This window comes from Gobio gobio, assembly GCF_949357685.1.
Source record: "Gobio gobio genome assembly, chromosome: 2".
NCBI lineage: Eukaryota > Metazoa > Chordata > Actinopteri > Cypriniformes > Gobionidae > Gobio > Gobio gobio.
In genome coordinates this window covers 32,876,689-32,893,777 of record NC_137098.1, presented here as the reverse complement: position 1 = coordinate 32,893,777, position 17,089 = coordinate 32,876,689, and the positions used below count along the sequence as shown (strand labels likewise).

The window sequence follows — 17,089 nt, the reverse complement described above, 5'->3', positions numbered from 1 at the left end:
CCTAGTCTCACACATACTTCTTCAGTTCGAGCCACAAGCAAAGAGAAGCACACATATTTTACATATTTATTAATATTGTTAAAGACAACGTTTTACAAAAGATACTCAATATTTGCACAATTGTACAATTCTCTTCCGATTCGATTGTTTACATTGAGTTATAAAATGTAGTATAAAGTGTAGAGCAACTGAAGTGCAAACAAGTCAATTGATTTGAGTAGCTCTACCACTCTCCTAATATTAACATACAGTGTTTTAATTTACAGCACTGTTTCTAACAGACCCATACTGTATATAAATGTACTCCAGACAGTCAAGATTAGTTCAGAAAAAAAAATATTGTAGAAAGTTTGTGCTTATGGGAAAAAAGACAGAATTACAAGTTGACCTTTTTCCTCTGTGTGCTAGAAGGCAGAATAAGGTCAACTATTGGACATCAGCACTAGTGGGTTGTAATATTTAAGACAGGTTGAAGCAGATAGTTTGCTTCATGGATAGGTTTTCTTACCTTGGTGGCCAAAGATGTGGAATAACAAATATGGAATAATATATCATAATAATTAGGACATGCATTTTGAAATACAAGAATGGTCACTGGTTGTGAGACTAACAATTTTAGTAAAGTATTACAATAAGTCTCCTTTTTCCTTTTAATATTCTCTGAAACTTGCTTAAAAGGTGATTTCATAAAATCGTCAAAAATTAGATCAACTGAGGCCTTCAAAAGTACATCAAAATAATGACATCAATACAATAAAACACAGAGCAACAACTGAAGCTAATGTGTATTGAAACAAATCATCACCTACTAACACTTCCGGCAAAAGCAGTGCAGAGAGAGGCAGCCTCCAGCACATTCACTAACCATCACAGCCCAGCAGCTCCATGCGTAGAGTTATCCGCTCGTGCCACTCCCAGGGCAAAAACCGCACAAATCGGGCAAAGAATGGAGGCTCAAACAAGTTCTTTTTGTATGTGTTGTTGTCAATGTTGCCTTGGAAAATCTGCAGGAAAAAACCCCCCAAACATGTCAATTAGTCAGATGAAATGAACATAACTAAATGTAAGATTGACGTGCTTTGAGGCTTTTGTTTAGTTTTAGAATTCTGTTAAAATAACAAAGACTTGATAAAGGGAAATAACTAAAGCTGAGTTAGAAGGTTGAAAATTATTTAATTTCCATAAGTATCCATATCCCAACATGGAAAGCTGAGAAGTCATAGAGTGTAACCATAATATTTACTGTACTAACAAAAAAGTGGCACTGCACCCTACAATAAAACAACAAAACTAAACAGTAAAAACATGAATATTGTGAAATATTATTATAATTCAAAATAAATCATTTTTTAAAATCTAATTCTTTGTTTTTAAGTGTCCTTTTTTCCTCTGATGGCACAGCTGTCAGCCATTATTACTTCAGTCATCAGTGTTACATGATCCTTCAGAAATCATTCTAATATGCTAAATTATTATTAACATCAATGTTGAAAATAGTTGTGCTGATTAAAATGTTTTACTTAAAAAAAAAAAAGATGAATAGAAAGTATTTATTTGAAATAGAAATCTTTGTAAAATTATAAATGTCTTCACTGCACTGCAATTTTTTTTTCTTATTTAGTATTTTTGTCCTGTTTCCAGTCTAAATATCTAAAAATTCTTAATTCAAGATGCATTTTCTTACCCCATTGGCAGACAATTTTGCTTGTTTTAAGCAAAAACTCACTTCATTTAGATTTTTTTCCTCAGAAAACAAGAATAAATATATTATGCCATTTTACTAAATGCATCTTGATTTAAGAATTTTAAGATATTTGGACTGGAAACAAGAAAAATACTAAGAAAAATGTATTTTTGTCTCATGTGGATGAAAGACAACAACTCCCAGAATCCACTTGCTTCACTCCCAAGCCACGGCTACTGGTTATTACTTCCCCACCATCGTTTTGTTTTTCATAGTAATACAATCATTTCGTTCAGTTAGAGAATAAACACTACAATTAAAAAATGAACGTGTCTTTTCAATAACGTGTGAGTGAGCTGAACGAAAGTCACGTCTCAAACGCAGCAGGAGTCAGATTTCATTCATCACGAGAGAAGAGCTGAGCAGAACTGAGATAAGCGCAGCAGTCATTCTCAGCGGATGTCCAGTCTGGTGTGTTTTCAGATCATGCCTATGGAAGCTTAACTTTCAAAGGAATTCATTGAAAAGTTGAAACACTCACTTTGATCCGCACCGCCCCGTTATTAATGCCCGATCCGAGCGGCAGTGCGCATTTACATTCTGTGAGTGAGATCCCACCCCTGTGGGCGGGTTCAAAACATGCGGAACTAGCTCCTACTGGCTGTAGTTTCTAGCCTCTGGCCAAAAAATGACGATATTTGCGTCATCTGAGGATTTTTCACAGAAATAAAATGCATAATTCTCTCGTCTCAGGAGGATATGAGGGGGGAACGTACCATAATTTGAATACTACTGGTTTTCTACTGATACAAAGCTTAATGCTAAATCGCTGAAGTAACCCTTTAATTTCTTTAAAAAATATAAATAGATAAAAACGGTAGTGCGGTTTAACAGTAGTGTATATTTAAAATAGAGATATTGTCATCACTGTAACCTTATCTGTTCTCGTTGTTTGATCCTTCACAATGCTCCATGTTTGTCCGTCATCACTGTAAGCGATTTTAAAGCCTGAAACAAACTGCACAACTCCAAAGTCTTTTGCTCCTTGAGTGATGATGCCTGTTATTCTTTTAGGTTTCTCCAAATCCAGCTGTGACATGAGAAAAAAAACACATTAAACATCAGAGACAAAAGTCGGACTACGGTCCACATTTACGTGAAAAATATTTGATGTTAAATAAGAAAAATAATAGAACAGTGATTTAAAGTTGTCTTGCATGTCCTATTATGATTCTTTTTACGATTTCAATGATTTCAAGGAATAAATCCATCACTTCCCTACTTTTTGATAAGAAGGGAAACAACAGCAGATAGAAAGTCAAAGCAGCTTGTCATCGCACAGTCTCACCTGGAGCCACTCTGAGCGATTGTTGTTCGCTGCCGCCCATGCGTTAGTCTTGCCTTGCTTGTCCAGGCGAGCGTAGTGGGGGTACCAGGTAAAGGCATCTATACCCCATGTACGGAAAATACTCGATGCTGTAAGCTGCACGTCAGAGATGAGACGGGACTTCATGCCCAGCGGATCAGTGCAACCGATTGTGCTGGACTGCACTGTCATGTTAGGGAAAATAAGAGTGCTAAATGCTAAGAATTAGTAAACATGAAAAAAAGAGATTCATTTAAAAATAGTGATTCATAATTAATTCAACTGAATTTACCATTTAGCTCGCAGCCCACAAGTTCCATCCGGAGAGTACAAGCTTTACGGCACACCACAGGAATGATGCGAATATACTGGGCCACAATGGGAGGGTCAAACGTGTTTGTCTGGGTTCCATCATTATCTGTATTTCCCGTAAACACCTGCAAAAATAAAGAGTCAGTGGATGACAATAGCTTTAGGCACATGAGGAAGGCTTGTGTTGTATAACATTTGCATTTCTTACTCTGTCTTTTCTCTGGCCATTCGCTCTGTACACTCTGTATGTTTTGCCATCAAAGCTGGATGCCACCTTGAAAGACTTGACAAACTCAGCTGTCCCCATGCGGCTGGCTCCTTGGGTGATGATTCCAGTGAGACGCATCTTCTTCTGAATGTCGATCTAAAATGAGAAAATCAAGAAGATGAAGTGTGAACATCATGAACACAAAAACAAACTGAATCACTTTAGTAGCATTTTGTTCCTCTATTGCATGATGAATATTTGTCTCAGTAAAAGCCAGAGGAATAACTTTTTTCCGGCTGATGAACAGTAAAAACATCGCCAGCTAATCAGAATCCAGTCGACGGTAAAGAGCTCGAGCATAACTGCAGCACACGCTTATAATAAACAGAACATTATTGTCTGTTGGTGTGGCTGTAGACGGTAAAATCGTTTTCATTATATCTATCTTTATAGTTATCAGTCTTGGTGTGAACAGGCCCTAAAAACAGATTTATTTACTTTGCAAGCAAATTATGCATATATATGATGGTTATAAAAAAAGTTATTATTTTGAATAAAACAGTAAAACTGAAAAAAATATGTCCTGGTATGGTCCCTCAGAAATGCCTTTTAAAAACATATAAGTCATCTAATTAAAAAAAAAAGGACCCACTTTATATTAGGTGGCCTTAACTACTATGTACTGACATTTAAATTAATAATTTGATACAATGCACTTATTGTGTACATACATGTTTTTACATTGTACTTACATTTAAAAATATACCTGCATGTAATTACGTCTGTAATTCATCTTTGTAGTTACATTTATAAGTACACTGTTGACACTTCCCTTACACCTAACCCTACCCTTAAACTTACCCATACCCCCACACCTGTCCCTAACCCTACCCGTATCCCACCTCAATATCAGCAAAGGTGTTTTGCAATACAATTTGAACACAGTAAGTACATTGTACTTATTTTTTGATGTAAGTACATAGTACTTAAGGCCACCTAATATAAAGTGGGGCCAAAAAGAATATGGTTTGCATTTGTTAGAGAGTAAACATTTAAAAACACTTGCATGCAACATCTTTTTTCTATGTTATGAGGAATTGTCTCAATTTGTATTTAAAGTTCGAGGTACTTGAATGGATATGAATTTAGTGAATATAGATGCAATAAATTCAGCCACTATAAAGAACTTTTCAGCTACCATATGTTTTTGTATTATACTTAATATCATCAGTAAGATTACAAATACATTTTTTAATAGAAGGTTTGGAGCTAATTCTATCACTTCAATAAAGTCTCAACTGTCACAAAGATTCTCAAAAGGATAATTGTTTTTGAAAATGTGTGTTTTTCTTGTTAATCAAGACGCAAAATAATTTTTCAATCAATGGGCTGATTGGCAAACCTCAATCCAGGGGTTCTTGTCTTGGGGTGCGGAGCTCCAGGCGTTGACAATTCCCTGGTTGTTGAGTCGTGCGAGCTCCGGGCCCCAGTGTTGCAGCCCTAGAATGCCAGAGTGTACAGAGGAAGCCGAGATCTGGGACTCTACGATTCCTCCTTCCTCCATCCCCAATAAATATGTACAGCCTGCACCATAAAGATGGTGTGAGTAACAGGCAATAAAGTCTACTTTATATTCACTTCCAGTCGCACGTTTATTGCTACAACCCCAAATCAGAAAAAGTTGGGACAGTATGGAAAACGCAAAAAAAAAAAAGAGAAGTGATTTCTAAATTTACTTTGACTTGTATTTCATTGCAGACAATATGAACACAAAATATTTCATGTTTTGTCTGGTCAACTTCATGTCATTTGTAAATATGCATCCTTTCCTGTTATTCAGATCTGCAACACATTTCAAAAAAAGTTGGGACAGTAAAGCATTTACCACTTTGTAATGTTGCCATTCCTTTTCACAACACTTAAAAGACGTTTAGGGACTGAAGACACCAAGTGATGAAGTGTTTCAGGTGTAATTTTGTCCCATTCTTCCTGCAAACAAGTCTTAAGGTGGGCAACAGTACGAGGTCTTCGTTGTCCCATTTTGCGCTTCAAAATGCGCCACACATTCTCTATTGGAGACAGGTCGGGACTGCAGGCAGGCCAGTCAAGTACCTGTACCCTCTTCCTCCGCAGCCAGGACTTTGTAATGTGTGCAGAATGTGGTTCTGCATTGTCTTGTTGAAATATGCATGGACGTCCCTGGAAAAGATGTCTTCTTGAAGCAGCATATTATGCTCCAAAATCTCTATGTACTTTTCAGCATTAATGGTGCCTTCACAGAAGTGCAAGTTACCTTTGCCAAGGGCACTGACACAACCCCATACCATGACAGACCCTGGCTTTTTGCTGGTAACAGTCTGGATGATCCTTTTCTTCTTTGGTCCGGAGCACACGGCGTCCATTCCTCCCAAAAAATACCTGAAATACTGATTCATCTGACCACAGTACACGTTTCCACTGTGTGATGGTCCATCCCAGATGCCTCCGAGCCCAGAGAAGTCGACGGCGCTTCTGGACACTGTTAACATAGGGCTTCCTTTTGGCACAGTACAGTTTTAACTGGCATTTGTGGATGTAACTACGTATTGTGGTACTTGACAAAGGTTTGCCAAAGTAGTCCTGAGCCCATGTGGTGATATCGCTTATAAATGAATGACGATTCTTGATGCAGTGCCGCCTGAGGGATCGGAGATCACGGTTGTTCAGCTTAGGCTTGCGCCCTTGTCCTTTACGCACTGAAATTCCTCCAGATTCCTTGAATCTTTTAATGATGTTATGCACTGTTGAATGTGAAATATCCAAATCTCTTCCTATCTTTCTTTGAGGAACATTGTTTTTAAACATTTCAATAATTTTCTCACGTATTTGTTGGCAAACTGGCGATCCTCGGCCCATCTTTGCTCCTAAAGGATTAGACCTTTCTTGGATGCTGCTTTTGTACCAAATCATAATTACAATCACCTGTTGACATCACCTGTTTCAAATCAAATCGTTATTTAACCATTTTACCTCATTACTAGCCCTAAATTGCTCCTGTCCCAACTTTTTTTGAAATGTGTTGCAGGTCTGAATAACAGGAAAGGATGCATATTTACAAATGATATGAAGTTGACCAGACAAAACATGAAATATTTTGTGTTCATATTGTCTGCAATGAAATACAAGTCAAAGTAAATTTAGAAATCACTTCTTTTTTCTTTTTTTTTTTGCGTTTTTCATACTGTCCCAACTTTTTCTGATTTGGGGTTGTACCTGGCTAACTACAATCGTTAAGCAGCTATACTTCATGTCAGATACTCTGGAATGTGTAATCAAAGACTCAAACAATAAGGCACCCTAGAACATATAATATGACACTCAGAATTAAATGACCTCTTAGAGGCTAAACACCGGGAAAAGATTACCAGCATATAAAAACTCACGTAGCTGACATTGCTTCCCAACATACGGAGAAGGGCACTGGCAGGTGTAGTCCCCATCCAGATCTCGACACAGGCCTCCATTCTTACAAGGTAGGTTTGCACAGTCATTCACATCTGTGTAAGAACACCAAAAATAATACAGCAATGTCAATGTGATTATAACTTAAACAGTAGGTTGGACATTCTGTAGCTTCTCTGCAGTAGAAGGGAGGTGTCATGTAACTATAGCTGTATAATTATTAGTGTGGTGACTGAGGTGTGTGGTGGCACAATGCTCAGCCTGTAGGATCTCAAATTTTACTCTAAGGGGACAGAGAGTTCTGTGTGGAGCACAGGATGGTATGGTCCGAGTCCAGTTTGAATTTCCAGTAAACGACTGCAGACTGCAGCTACAGCACAATTGCTGAAAATTAATACTGTGCAGTATGCTGAATTGGACTGAAAGACGCAATACATGTTGCCAGCAGACATGATGTAACATCAAAGATGCAACTTTTTTTGGTATAGCTGTCTAATGAGAGATGTCTAATTGAAGTTGTCAGAGAGTCAGAAATACTGTAGCAGATTCAGCAGATCACAACATCTGCCAAATTGCAAAATGATGAAGAGATGTGTCAGAAGTTCTCAAGATATTCACATTGAGCTTTTGACTCCCTGGTTCCATTGTATCTATCATTATGTGGTGGACCCTTATTTGGGTGTTGTCTTCTAGGTACACATTATGACATGCACGCACCAGCTATAGCCCTATGTTTGACAATACTCTTTGGCTACATCCGAAATGGCATACTTCCCTTCTATATAATAGGCAAAAACAGTATGTGACAAAAGAAGAATGTTCAAATGGCAAAAAGGGATGAGGCCAGGGGACAGGATTTGTGAATGTCAGTGAAGTAACTGACGCTGGTAGGTCACGTGATAAGGGCAACATGGCGAATGTAGTACCTCCAGATTACAATCATTCTATATAGAACATACTTTTTTAGTGATTGTGGAGCAATTACATAATCAAAATAAGTGCCTACTCAAGAGAGTATCTGATTTCAGACGCAGCCCTTGTCTATTCCCATAAACTGGCTTATTGCAGTTATCATAAATCTCCACTAAGGGGCAAACTTCTCTCAGAAAAACATGGCAAATGGTATAAAATGTGAGATGCATAGATTTTTTTTGCAGTGTATATTACCGTTCAAAGATTTAGGGTTAGTGATGTATTTTTCAAAAGAAATGAATACTTTTATTCAGCAAGTATATGCATTCAATTGATCAAAAGTGATAGTAAAGACATTTATATATTGTATAACGGTAAAAATATGTATTGTGTTTTCTTGAGCAGCAAATCATCATTTTAGAATGATTTCTGAAGGATCATGTGACTAAAGACTGGAGTTATGATGCTGAAAATTCAGCTTTGCTATCACAGGAATAAAATATATTAAAATAGAAAAGTTATTTTAAACTGTAATCATATTAACAATTGTATTTTTAATCAAATAAATGCAGCTTTGGTAAGAATAATAATTATTTTCAAAACATTTAATAAATCTTACCAACCCCCACATTTTGAATAGCTGTGTTAGTCTATATTATTTAGTGAGCTGTTGTTTACATTTTTGGTCTTCTTGGAAAAGTATTACAAAACTAACATCTAAATCATTCGAGCAGAAATACTTTTTGTTTCTTACAATTTTGAACAGAAAATGACACAGTAGGGCTATAAAGACAAACGCAATATTTTTGTCCCAACAACAAAAGTTGTTTTGTTCTTAAACAAAATCCTGTTAAGAGGATTGAAGAACACAAAAAAACATAATTCTGCCCAAAGCCTGGACAAACAAACCGCACACAGACATACACACATGCATTCACATCAGCAAACACAACTGTTCAACCAGACAAGATTCAATCAATCGAGGTCAGACATGCTTCTAAAGAAGAGGTCTTGAGGACTCAGTTGCAACTTATCTGTTGTGAGCTATGACCAACTCCTAGAATATTAGAACATAATCTATTCTGAACAGAACTAAAAGAGATGTAATGTTAATTAATGAGCAACTTAACAGTAGGCCAATGCCAAATAGTTCAAACAAACAAATAAATTAACAAATGAGATTCATGAGATTTAGTTTAGAGTCTGAATGTTTGAATTTGGCCAGTACATTAGATAGAAATATTTTAGAACCCCGTTAATGCCCAAAAGCTGGACTGCACTGTTCTTCTTAAACCTCTTTGGCTTGATTAAGGCTTGACTAACTGCACTAAAGCTGCTCCTGTGGTGAATATTCCTGGCTGTGTATGAAAGGCCTTTCAGTGCTTTCAAACACAAATGCTAAATGCTATATAAAACAGTAAAACAGTCATTATGCAAATGCCTTAGTGGACAAGAACACAATGTAAGTCAAAGGCTACTGTCAACGGTTTGGTTAACAGCCTTCTTCAATATATCTTTTTTTAATAATAATAATTTGTTACATTTATATAGCGCTTTTCTAAGCACTCAAAGCGCTTTACATGGAAGGGGGGAATCTCTTCAACCACCACCAATGTGCAGCATCCACCTGGATGATGGGACGGCAGCCACATTGTGCCAGAACGCCTACCACACACCAGCTGATTGGTGGAGAGGAGACAGAGTGATGAAGCCAATCAGTATAAGTGGATGATAAGGAGGCCATGATGGACAGAGGCCAATGGGCAAATTTGGCCAGGATGCCAGGGTTACACCCCAACTCTTTATCGAAGGACATCCTGGGATTTTTTATGTCAGAACCTCGGTTTAACGTCTCATCCGAAGGTCTTTTGTGTTCAACAGAAAAAAATAAAATTCATACAAGTTTGGAACAACTTGAATTTTCATTTTCAGAGAACTAACCACATTTATAAACAGAGATTATTATTAAGCGAGACATCCATTAGATAATTTTTTAACTCTGTGCTAGCTACTTTAAACTGTATTGCATGTCTTTTGTTTATTTTCAGATGATCCTTGCATAAAAAAATAGTCAATTATAAACAGAAAAAGTATGTAATATTTGCTTAAGTACATTTTACTTCTGAAGACTGCCATTTTTGAGTGTTTCTGCATGATGTTGAAGTGGTCAGGTGGTACAAATTGCGATTAATTATGATTCTATGAAGATGTGAACGCTTTTTACAAGTCAGAATCTCATAATTATGGTAATTCTGACATTGCGTGATGGTGGATTGGATGTATCAATATAATCTGAATGGTTAAAAATGGCTTTAAAAGATATGTCCAGTCCACTCTAGTGGACATCAGGCAGCCAAGAGTTAAAACCATACATGGAAAGGGACTTGTATGGACTGGAAAATTTTAACAAAGCCTATTTAAAACTCACTATGGTTACAGCTCTCCCTAACCACCACTGGCTGCTCAACATCCTGGGTGTGTCTGCTGTTTACACCAGTGCCATTGTATGTACAGTACCTTTATAAGCATCATACCAATAAAACAAAGCGGAACAAATGATACAGCATGCAGTAACTGAAGTCTCTCTGCGGTGGACTTACAGCCACAAGAATATTTGCCAAATAGGAGAAAAGTCTTAACAAGAAATAACCACCAAATGCATCACAGTGACTCCATGTATTTGCATAACTGGGCACAAATGAGTCAAAATCAGCTTTACCCATAAGGCATGAACAGAACAAATCAATCATCAATCAATTTGTGTTTCAGTTTCAGTCACTTTCAATACATTGGTATTAAGTATAACAGAAATTTGTTCTGCTATTTTTTAATGAATAAGTCCCAATGTGGGTGATTTAGTTTTAGTAATTGTAGTTTTAGTAATTGTTTAGCTCAGTAATTTAAGTTTTCCTTTTCAAGGTTTATACAAACATCTTTCTAAACCCTTTCATTAGCCCATTGGAGTGCTCGTCATAGAGTTTTAGTGCAAATCTGAAATAAGTGGTACAAAACTTACTGATTTGGCAGTGTGCACCTTCGAAGCCAAGTTGGCATTTGCACACATACTCATTAAAAACATCCCCTCTTCTGGAGTTAATGATCACCTCACATGTGCCATCGTTTTTACATGGGTTCGGGTTACAAGGACCTGTGGAGGAAAACAGGAGTAAGTTCTTATGTGGGTCTCACAAATTGGACAGACCCATAGAAAAAGGAAAAAAAAAGGTGATCTTTTGAATTGTTTCTCATAAACAGGATTTAAAGAAGAACAAATGAAGACTTGTATGCCCATGTATCTCATATTTTTCATCTGAGTACAGGAATAATCTGATTTGTCTTCTTGTTTCAGTAGAGATATCAACATTGTTCCAAACTGTGTTTACATTTGCCAAGATACCAAAGTGTCAGACCACATTGACAAAATCCAAGCATTTCCCTCGACTTCTATGCTATGCTACTATATTTTGTTATATAATTAGGATATTTAGATTTATATTTTCATTTGAAATGTTATGACATCTACAGTATCTGAGACAAAGTTGATACTCAAATGAAAAACAACCGCAAACGTTTCTTCTCCTTAGCTATGAAAGAGCAAACTTTGCTCTGAGAAATAAGGGTTTCCACAGGCAATAGGGTGACCCATTTAAACCTAATCTGAAATTTAAATGAGGATTAAACCAGTAAAATTCAGACCAAAATTCTGACCATTCTCAGTGGCATTGCAAGTATCTCCAGCAAATCCCTCGGCACAGATGCAGAAGAAGGGATCTTCTCCAATGCCAGTCACACACGTCCCTCCGTTATGACACAGGTTCACCTTGCAGTAATCTCCTACAGAGACACACATAAGCGGGAGTGAATGGAATTACAAAGATTAGACTGGAATTAGTTCTTATTTTATAATTTGGCAATGGACGGAGTGGTCCTGCATATTAAGCTTCGAGAGATACAAAGGAGTAAGAAGCGCTTTTCACGCTTCTGAACAGGATCAGGAGAGTACAAAAGATAAGAGATGTGAGCAGCATTGCCAATGTGCATGTTGAACTTTCGAAAGCAGATGTATACTTTTCAAGGATAGGAAAGATTCTATGACATAATTGAACATGAAAAAGAGCTTGAATACAAGTTATGTCAAGTTGTGATAACTGAGTGTGTATGTGTATGAGTGAAGCACAAAATATCGTAAGCAATCATCATAAAACAAAACAGCCGCCTAATTAAATGCTGCTCATGTTCTGCATCAACATTCATTGCGCTTCATTCTAGCTGAACAACATGTTGGGATAAAAAAAAGAGGCATGAACAGAATGCAAGAACATGAAATGCTCTTAGGCACACGTTGATGTGTGTAACGTTACACAACATGCTTCCTGAGAAGCTGGGAGATTTGCCTTCTGAGCTCATTAAGATTACATGCAGAGCTTAAGACGGGCTTCTTTGAATATGCTCGAGCAAGAAATTAAAGGCACTTTTCTTATACAACTTTGCATAGATTCACTTTCCAGAATTTGTGGTTGTTGTGAGTAGGTAGGGGTGTGTCGCAATCTCGTCATTCTCGTGGTACGAGATCTCGCGATATTAAAACGTGACGATATTGAAAAAAAAGTTGAGTCAGTGGCAAAATCTTATACAGTGCTTGCATTATTATATTGTTCCGTCTTTTCCTGCTTATGTTATTCATACTCAGAAAGTAGAACCGAAGTGACATTCAATACAAGATGATGTATGTAGTGTAGATCAGTCACAATTCCTCGATTAAATTGGGGATAAATTAAAATACCAGACTAAAATCCACGAACCACATTATTAGATCGTTTTCTAAGGCTGCACGATATATTAAAATAATTTAAAAATCATAACATTTATAAACCTACACTAACTAGTATGTTTCTAAGTAGGCATGTGCCGGTATCAAATTTTCATGTTGCGATTAATTGCTGAAGCTTTTATCATGGTATACGGTATTAACACGAAATTGAAATAAGTTGCAAAAAAAGTGTTGTCATACTATAACAGATTTAATAAGTTTCTTATAAAAAAAGAACCAAACATTTAAATACAATAAAGCAATACACAAAAATGTATAAAGTAAACAAATTTTTAAAACAGATTAAGTGCAAAATAATTATAAAGAACAATAGGTAACACTTTACAATAATGTCTCATCAGTTAATGCATTAAAGCTACACTGTTTGATATTTTCTCCCATCTAGTGGTGAAAAGGTATATGACCATCCAGTGAATATTAGTTTCTGTTCCTCTCAATTACGATTTCGTTTTAACTCCTATGGTGTCCGATTTAGTCCAAGATTAACATGGCTTCCAGTTCGACCTCGTCCACATTCGACACGGTGCCATCGAGTGTTAAAACGCGAAAGGCGAAGCTTGAATTTACGGGTATGTCCCTCTTTGGCTATAATGTACTTTCAAGATGGAGGGGCAACATGGCGACCCGCATTTGAACCCCTCACCCGTATGTATTTTCAATGGCATATTATAAACTTACGAGAATACTTTATTACTTGAAAGAAGTAAATATACATTAATGAGCACATTTATTTTTGAAAGAACTCAGTGTTTTTAGCTAAGAATAAACTAAAAAAGTTACACAGTGTAGCTTTAACATTAACAAAGAATGAATAGCTACATTTTTACAGAAGTTATTCTTCTTTGATAATGTTAGTTTAAAAAAAGCAACTGTTAGTGTTAGCTCAGGTCCATTAAATAATACAGTTACAACTTTTGATTTTAATAATGTGTTATTAAATGCTGAAATGTACATTTAACTAAGATGAATACATGCTTTAGAAGTATTTTTCATTGTCAGTTTGTTAATGAATGCACTAATGTTAAATAATGGAGTCTTATTGTAAAGTGTGTGATTGAACAACAGTCAGAACATATTCAAACAATATCTAGGGCATGTAATTTAGTCCAGATTAAAATATAAAATGTTTAAGTTTGAAAATGAATAGCCTCAAGTCTTTAAGTATTAATTAGGTTATGTGATGACGAGCACCGTCTCTTGTTTACGAGGGTTACCGGGGAAACAGCTGCATTTCTGCTGTTCCGTCAGCGCCCTCTGCTGTCAGAGAGTGAATGTGCACTTCAGCACATCTTCTTCACTCGTTCCGCCTTGTGCTCGGCTCATGCACGGTCTGTTTACATCAGTGCGCCTTTCTCTTTGACGTGTTGTTCATTTTAAACGATTGATGGGTAAAGTATTCTTAAAATGCATTCTAAAAATCGGAATAATTCATAATAAATAATTATTCACAGTATTTTGAAGTGCCCACGATAACAATATTGTGCATGTTCATTATTGCGGTATATCATATTACCGTTTATCGGCATATGTCTATTTTTAAGTATGCAAACTCCTGTTCATCATGATTTCAAAATAAAAGTTTGAACCCGCTTTTGATCACTCAAGTTTGCATGCTTTGATGTCCACTTGTTCAAGAAATTACAGTGGCTGTAGCCTTTCTATCGCAAAGAAGTGGACAAATATTAAAGATTAAGCGGACACTTGAATTACATGTTGTTTGGTCAATATTAAACAAGGATTTGATCATGCTGTAAAGTGTAACAACAACAAGCACTGCCCTCTGCAGGCATTTGTTATAATACATAATATAATACATTTAAAGGGTAACTAAACCCCTGCTCAGAGCTTAACTCCACCCACTGGCAATTTTCAAAAAATGCTGGAAAAGTGGGCAGAGCCCGGCGGACACAGAGGGGACGAACCGAGGGCGGGGCTGAGCGGAGGGCGTGCACCTGAGACCCACAGTGACGGATTGATTGACAGCTGTCTGACTCGCGAGTCGCAAAGATGGAGAATGACTGGAGTGACGCCAGCTTTGCAACAGAGCGGTCATTTCTCCTACCTTCACCTGAAGTGGAGGAGGGTGGATTGTCTGTAACAGACACAAACCCGGAGCCTTATCAATGCGAGCCGCAGCTCAAACTGCGTTAACTCCCGATGCCGACGATGCTAGTGAAGCAGCCGCGCAAGAGAACCGACCTAATCTATCTGCGTCCGTGGCAACCACTTGCGTGTCAGGGTTTGAAAGCGCGTCTCATGTATGAAAATTATCTGTACACATGACGGGCGGCAATAATATCGCAAGAAAAGCCTGACGTGTACTGACAACTGCATTATTTAACCGTATTTTCTTCAATACAATGTTAAAGCAAGTGTCCAGTCAGTTTAATTCATAATGTTTACTTCATGTAACATGACAGTTCATACTGGAGTGAAGCCGTTCTCCTCATGTGATTGGGGGAAACATTTCTGAGGGCGTGGTGAGCTCGTGCCAGGGGCGCGGATAGTGAGCCGTTGGAGGTACCATCCTACGTCACGATGTACCGCAACGTCCAATAGGAAAATTCAACTGCAGTAGCCACCGTTCAACCTTAAGAGGGCAGCACTTTGGCGGTTTTACACCATATTTTATAGAATTAAAACACTTTATACTCAAATGTCAAAACATTTACTCGAATCAATGAACAGCATTAATAAAGCCCCAGTATTACAGATCATTAACTAAAAAAAGTTGGTTTAGGGTTTAGTTACCCTTTAATACATTTTTATTACGTGTATTATGTATTTAAACAGTTTTGTTCTATAAAACCATATGATTACTTGCTTTTGATACTTTATGTAGCCTAAACCAATTATTATTGCCTCATTGTTAAATGTATTTTAGGTCATTATTAGTAGGTCTATTTTTATTACCACAAAAAAAAGTATCAAATTAATCAATTACATTAATTGTCAAAATAATTGACCTATTACTCGAATACCAAAATAATTGTTAGTGACAGCCCTAGATTAGTTAAATGAGAAGTAAAATGCACATGCATGTTTTGCATTTTGTGACTTTTAGTCGATTAAAAGACACATTTTCCAGTCATATTTTGACATTGAAAATTTCTTAAATATAGTGTTTCTTAAAAATATGGTCTCGAAAAATATCGTGAGCGAAGTGTATAGCCACATCCCTAGTTGAGAGTCGTATTATCCAGTGGAGTGCAAATCTCTTTCCCCCTCCCTGCAGTGGATTTGTTCTTGTCCTCATCTCCGTATCATCTGGATGGCTAACGCTTATTGAGATCCATGCTATGTTAAATTCATCTTCATTTCATTTAACGAGAAAATATAATAATTTTAATTTATTAAATATGATATAACGAATAAGGCAAATAAAGAGAGATCACCAACAGAGGTTTGAACAAAATTTTAATTTAACGAGACTTTTTACTTTTAAACTCAATCCTACTTTGATATGGCCAGTAAGAGTAATACAAGATGGTCAAGTACAATTCAAATATGTGAAATGGTCAGTAACCACAAAAAAACTCCTTCCCACAATAAGAAACATTCACTATTGAAGTAGCCTACTGCTACTTCAAATTTATTTTCCTTTTGTTTGCTGTATTATAGGCTATACTGGTGTGGATGCTCTCCAAAGGAAAAAAAAAGTAAGAACTAAGTAAAATAATTTAAATAACCAATTTTAAGCTCAAACTATTTTAACTAACGTTACAGTGAAGCAGTGACACTCGGTGTATTTAGCAGGGTTCGACTGGAAAAAGAGCATTAAAAGGGCACTAAAATGTAGATTACGTTAAGTATGTTACTCACCATTCACGGTACAAATGATGCAAATGATTAAACTGACAAAAACTATACATGATGACCGAGTAAGGTTCCTGGTCTTCATATTGTTACTCTGCTGTCTGTTTGTTTCTCAAGACCCGGAGCGTTTTCTTTACCGCTAGGTCTCCTGACGTCACCCTCAAACGTGGAGCAGCTAGACGCGCCGAAGCACAGGGCGCGCGCACCGTTTACGCGCACGGCTCAGCTATTTCAAGAGCTGTTGTATTTTCAGATTATAACGACTCGATATAATTGATAGTCTGCGATTAAAAGGAAACTCGCAGAGTAAATGTATTATGTTTAGGTGTTAAATAATCTGTTTTGTACTAATGCATCATTTTCGATTAAATTAGAAACTCCCGAGATTGGCCAGCTCAGCAATATTCCCCTACTGAAAGTAATTAGTAAGCATCCCATTACATTTGCTGTTAAAAAAAAATAAAAAATCCATGTTTTTGTGTGTGTATCCATCTCATCATGAATAAAGAAATTTATGCA

General features: G+C 36.8%; 1 protein-coding gene across 2 annotated transcripts; it reads right to left on the bottom strand.

Annotated features, from left to right (window-relative positions):
• Positions 1–39: 39 nt before the first annotated feature.
• On the bottom strand, positions 40–17,088 carry mfge8a (milk fat globule EGF and factor V/VIII domain containing a). Of its 2 annotated transcripts, none has more exons than XM_079802662.1 (10): positions 16,577–17,088; positions 11,632–11,757; positions 10,940–11,071; positions 6,993–7,106; positions 4,973–5,154; positions 3,571–3,726; positions 3,343–3,487; positions 3,033–3,235; positions 2,619–2,774; positions 40–1,004 (listed from the first exon to the last, which is right to left on the bottom strand). In XM_079802662.1, exons 1-10 carry the CDS (start codon positions 16,653–16,655, stop codon positions 861–863), a joined length of 1,437 nt encoding a protein of 478 aa, XP_079658788.1. In that variant the 5' UTR covers positions 16,656–17,088; the 3' UTR covers positions 40–860. The 2 variants fall into 2 exon arrangements, with proteins under 2 accessions (XP_079658788.1, XP_079658787.1); XM_079802661.1 differs by having other exon boundaries at positions 53–1,004; positions 3,033–3,268; positions 16,577–16,738.
• Position 17,089: the final 1 nt, after the last annotated feature.

Bases quoted from the DNA above. Each gene is read 5' to 3' on its own strand.
- mfge8a (XM_079802661.1), bottom strand. From the start codon at position 16,655: ATGAAGACCAGGAACCTTACTCGGTCATCATGTATAGTTTTTGTCAGT. The intron at 3,727-4,972 runs GTTTGCCAATCA...TTCTCATTTTAG, and splicing joins ACAAGAACCCCTGGATTGAG to ATCGACATTCAGAAGAAGAT. The intron at 3,488-3,570 runs GTAAGAAATGCA...TTATTTTTGCAG, and splicing joins ATGGCCAGAGAAAAGACAGA to GTGTTTACGGGAAATACAGA.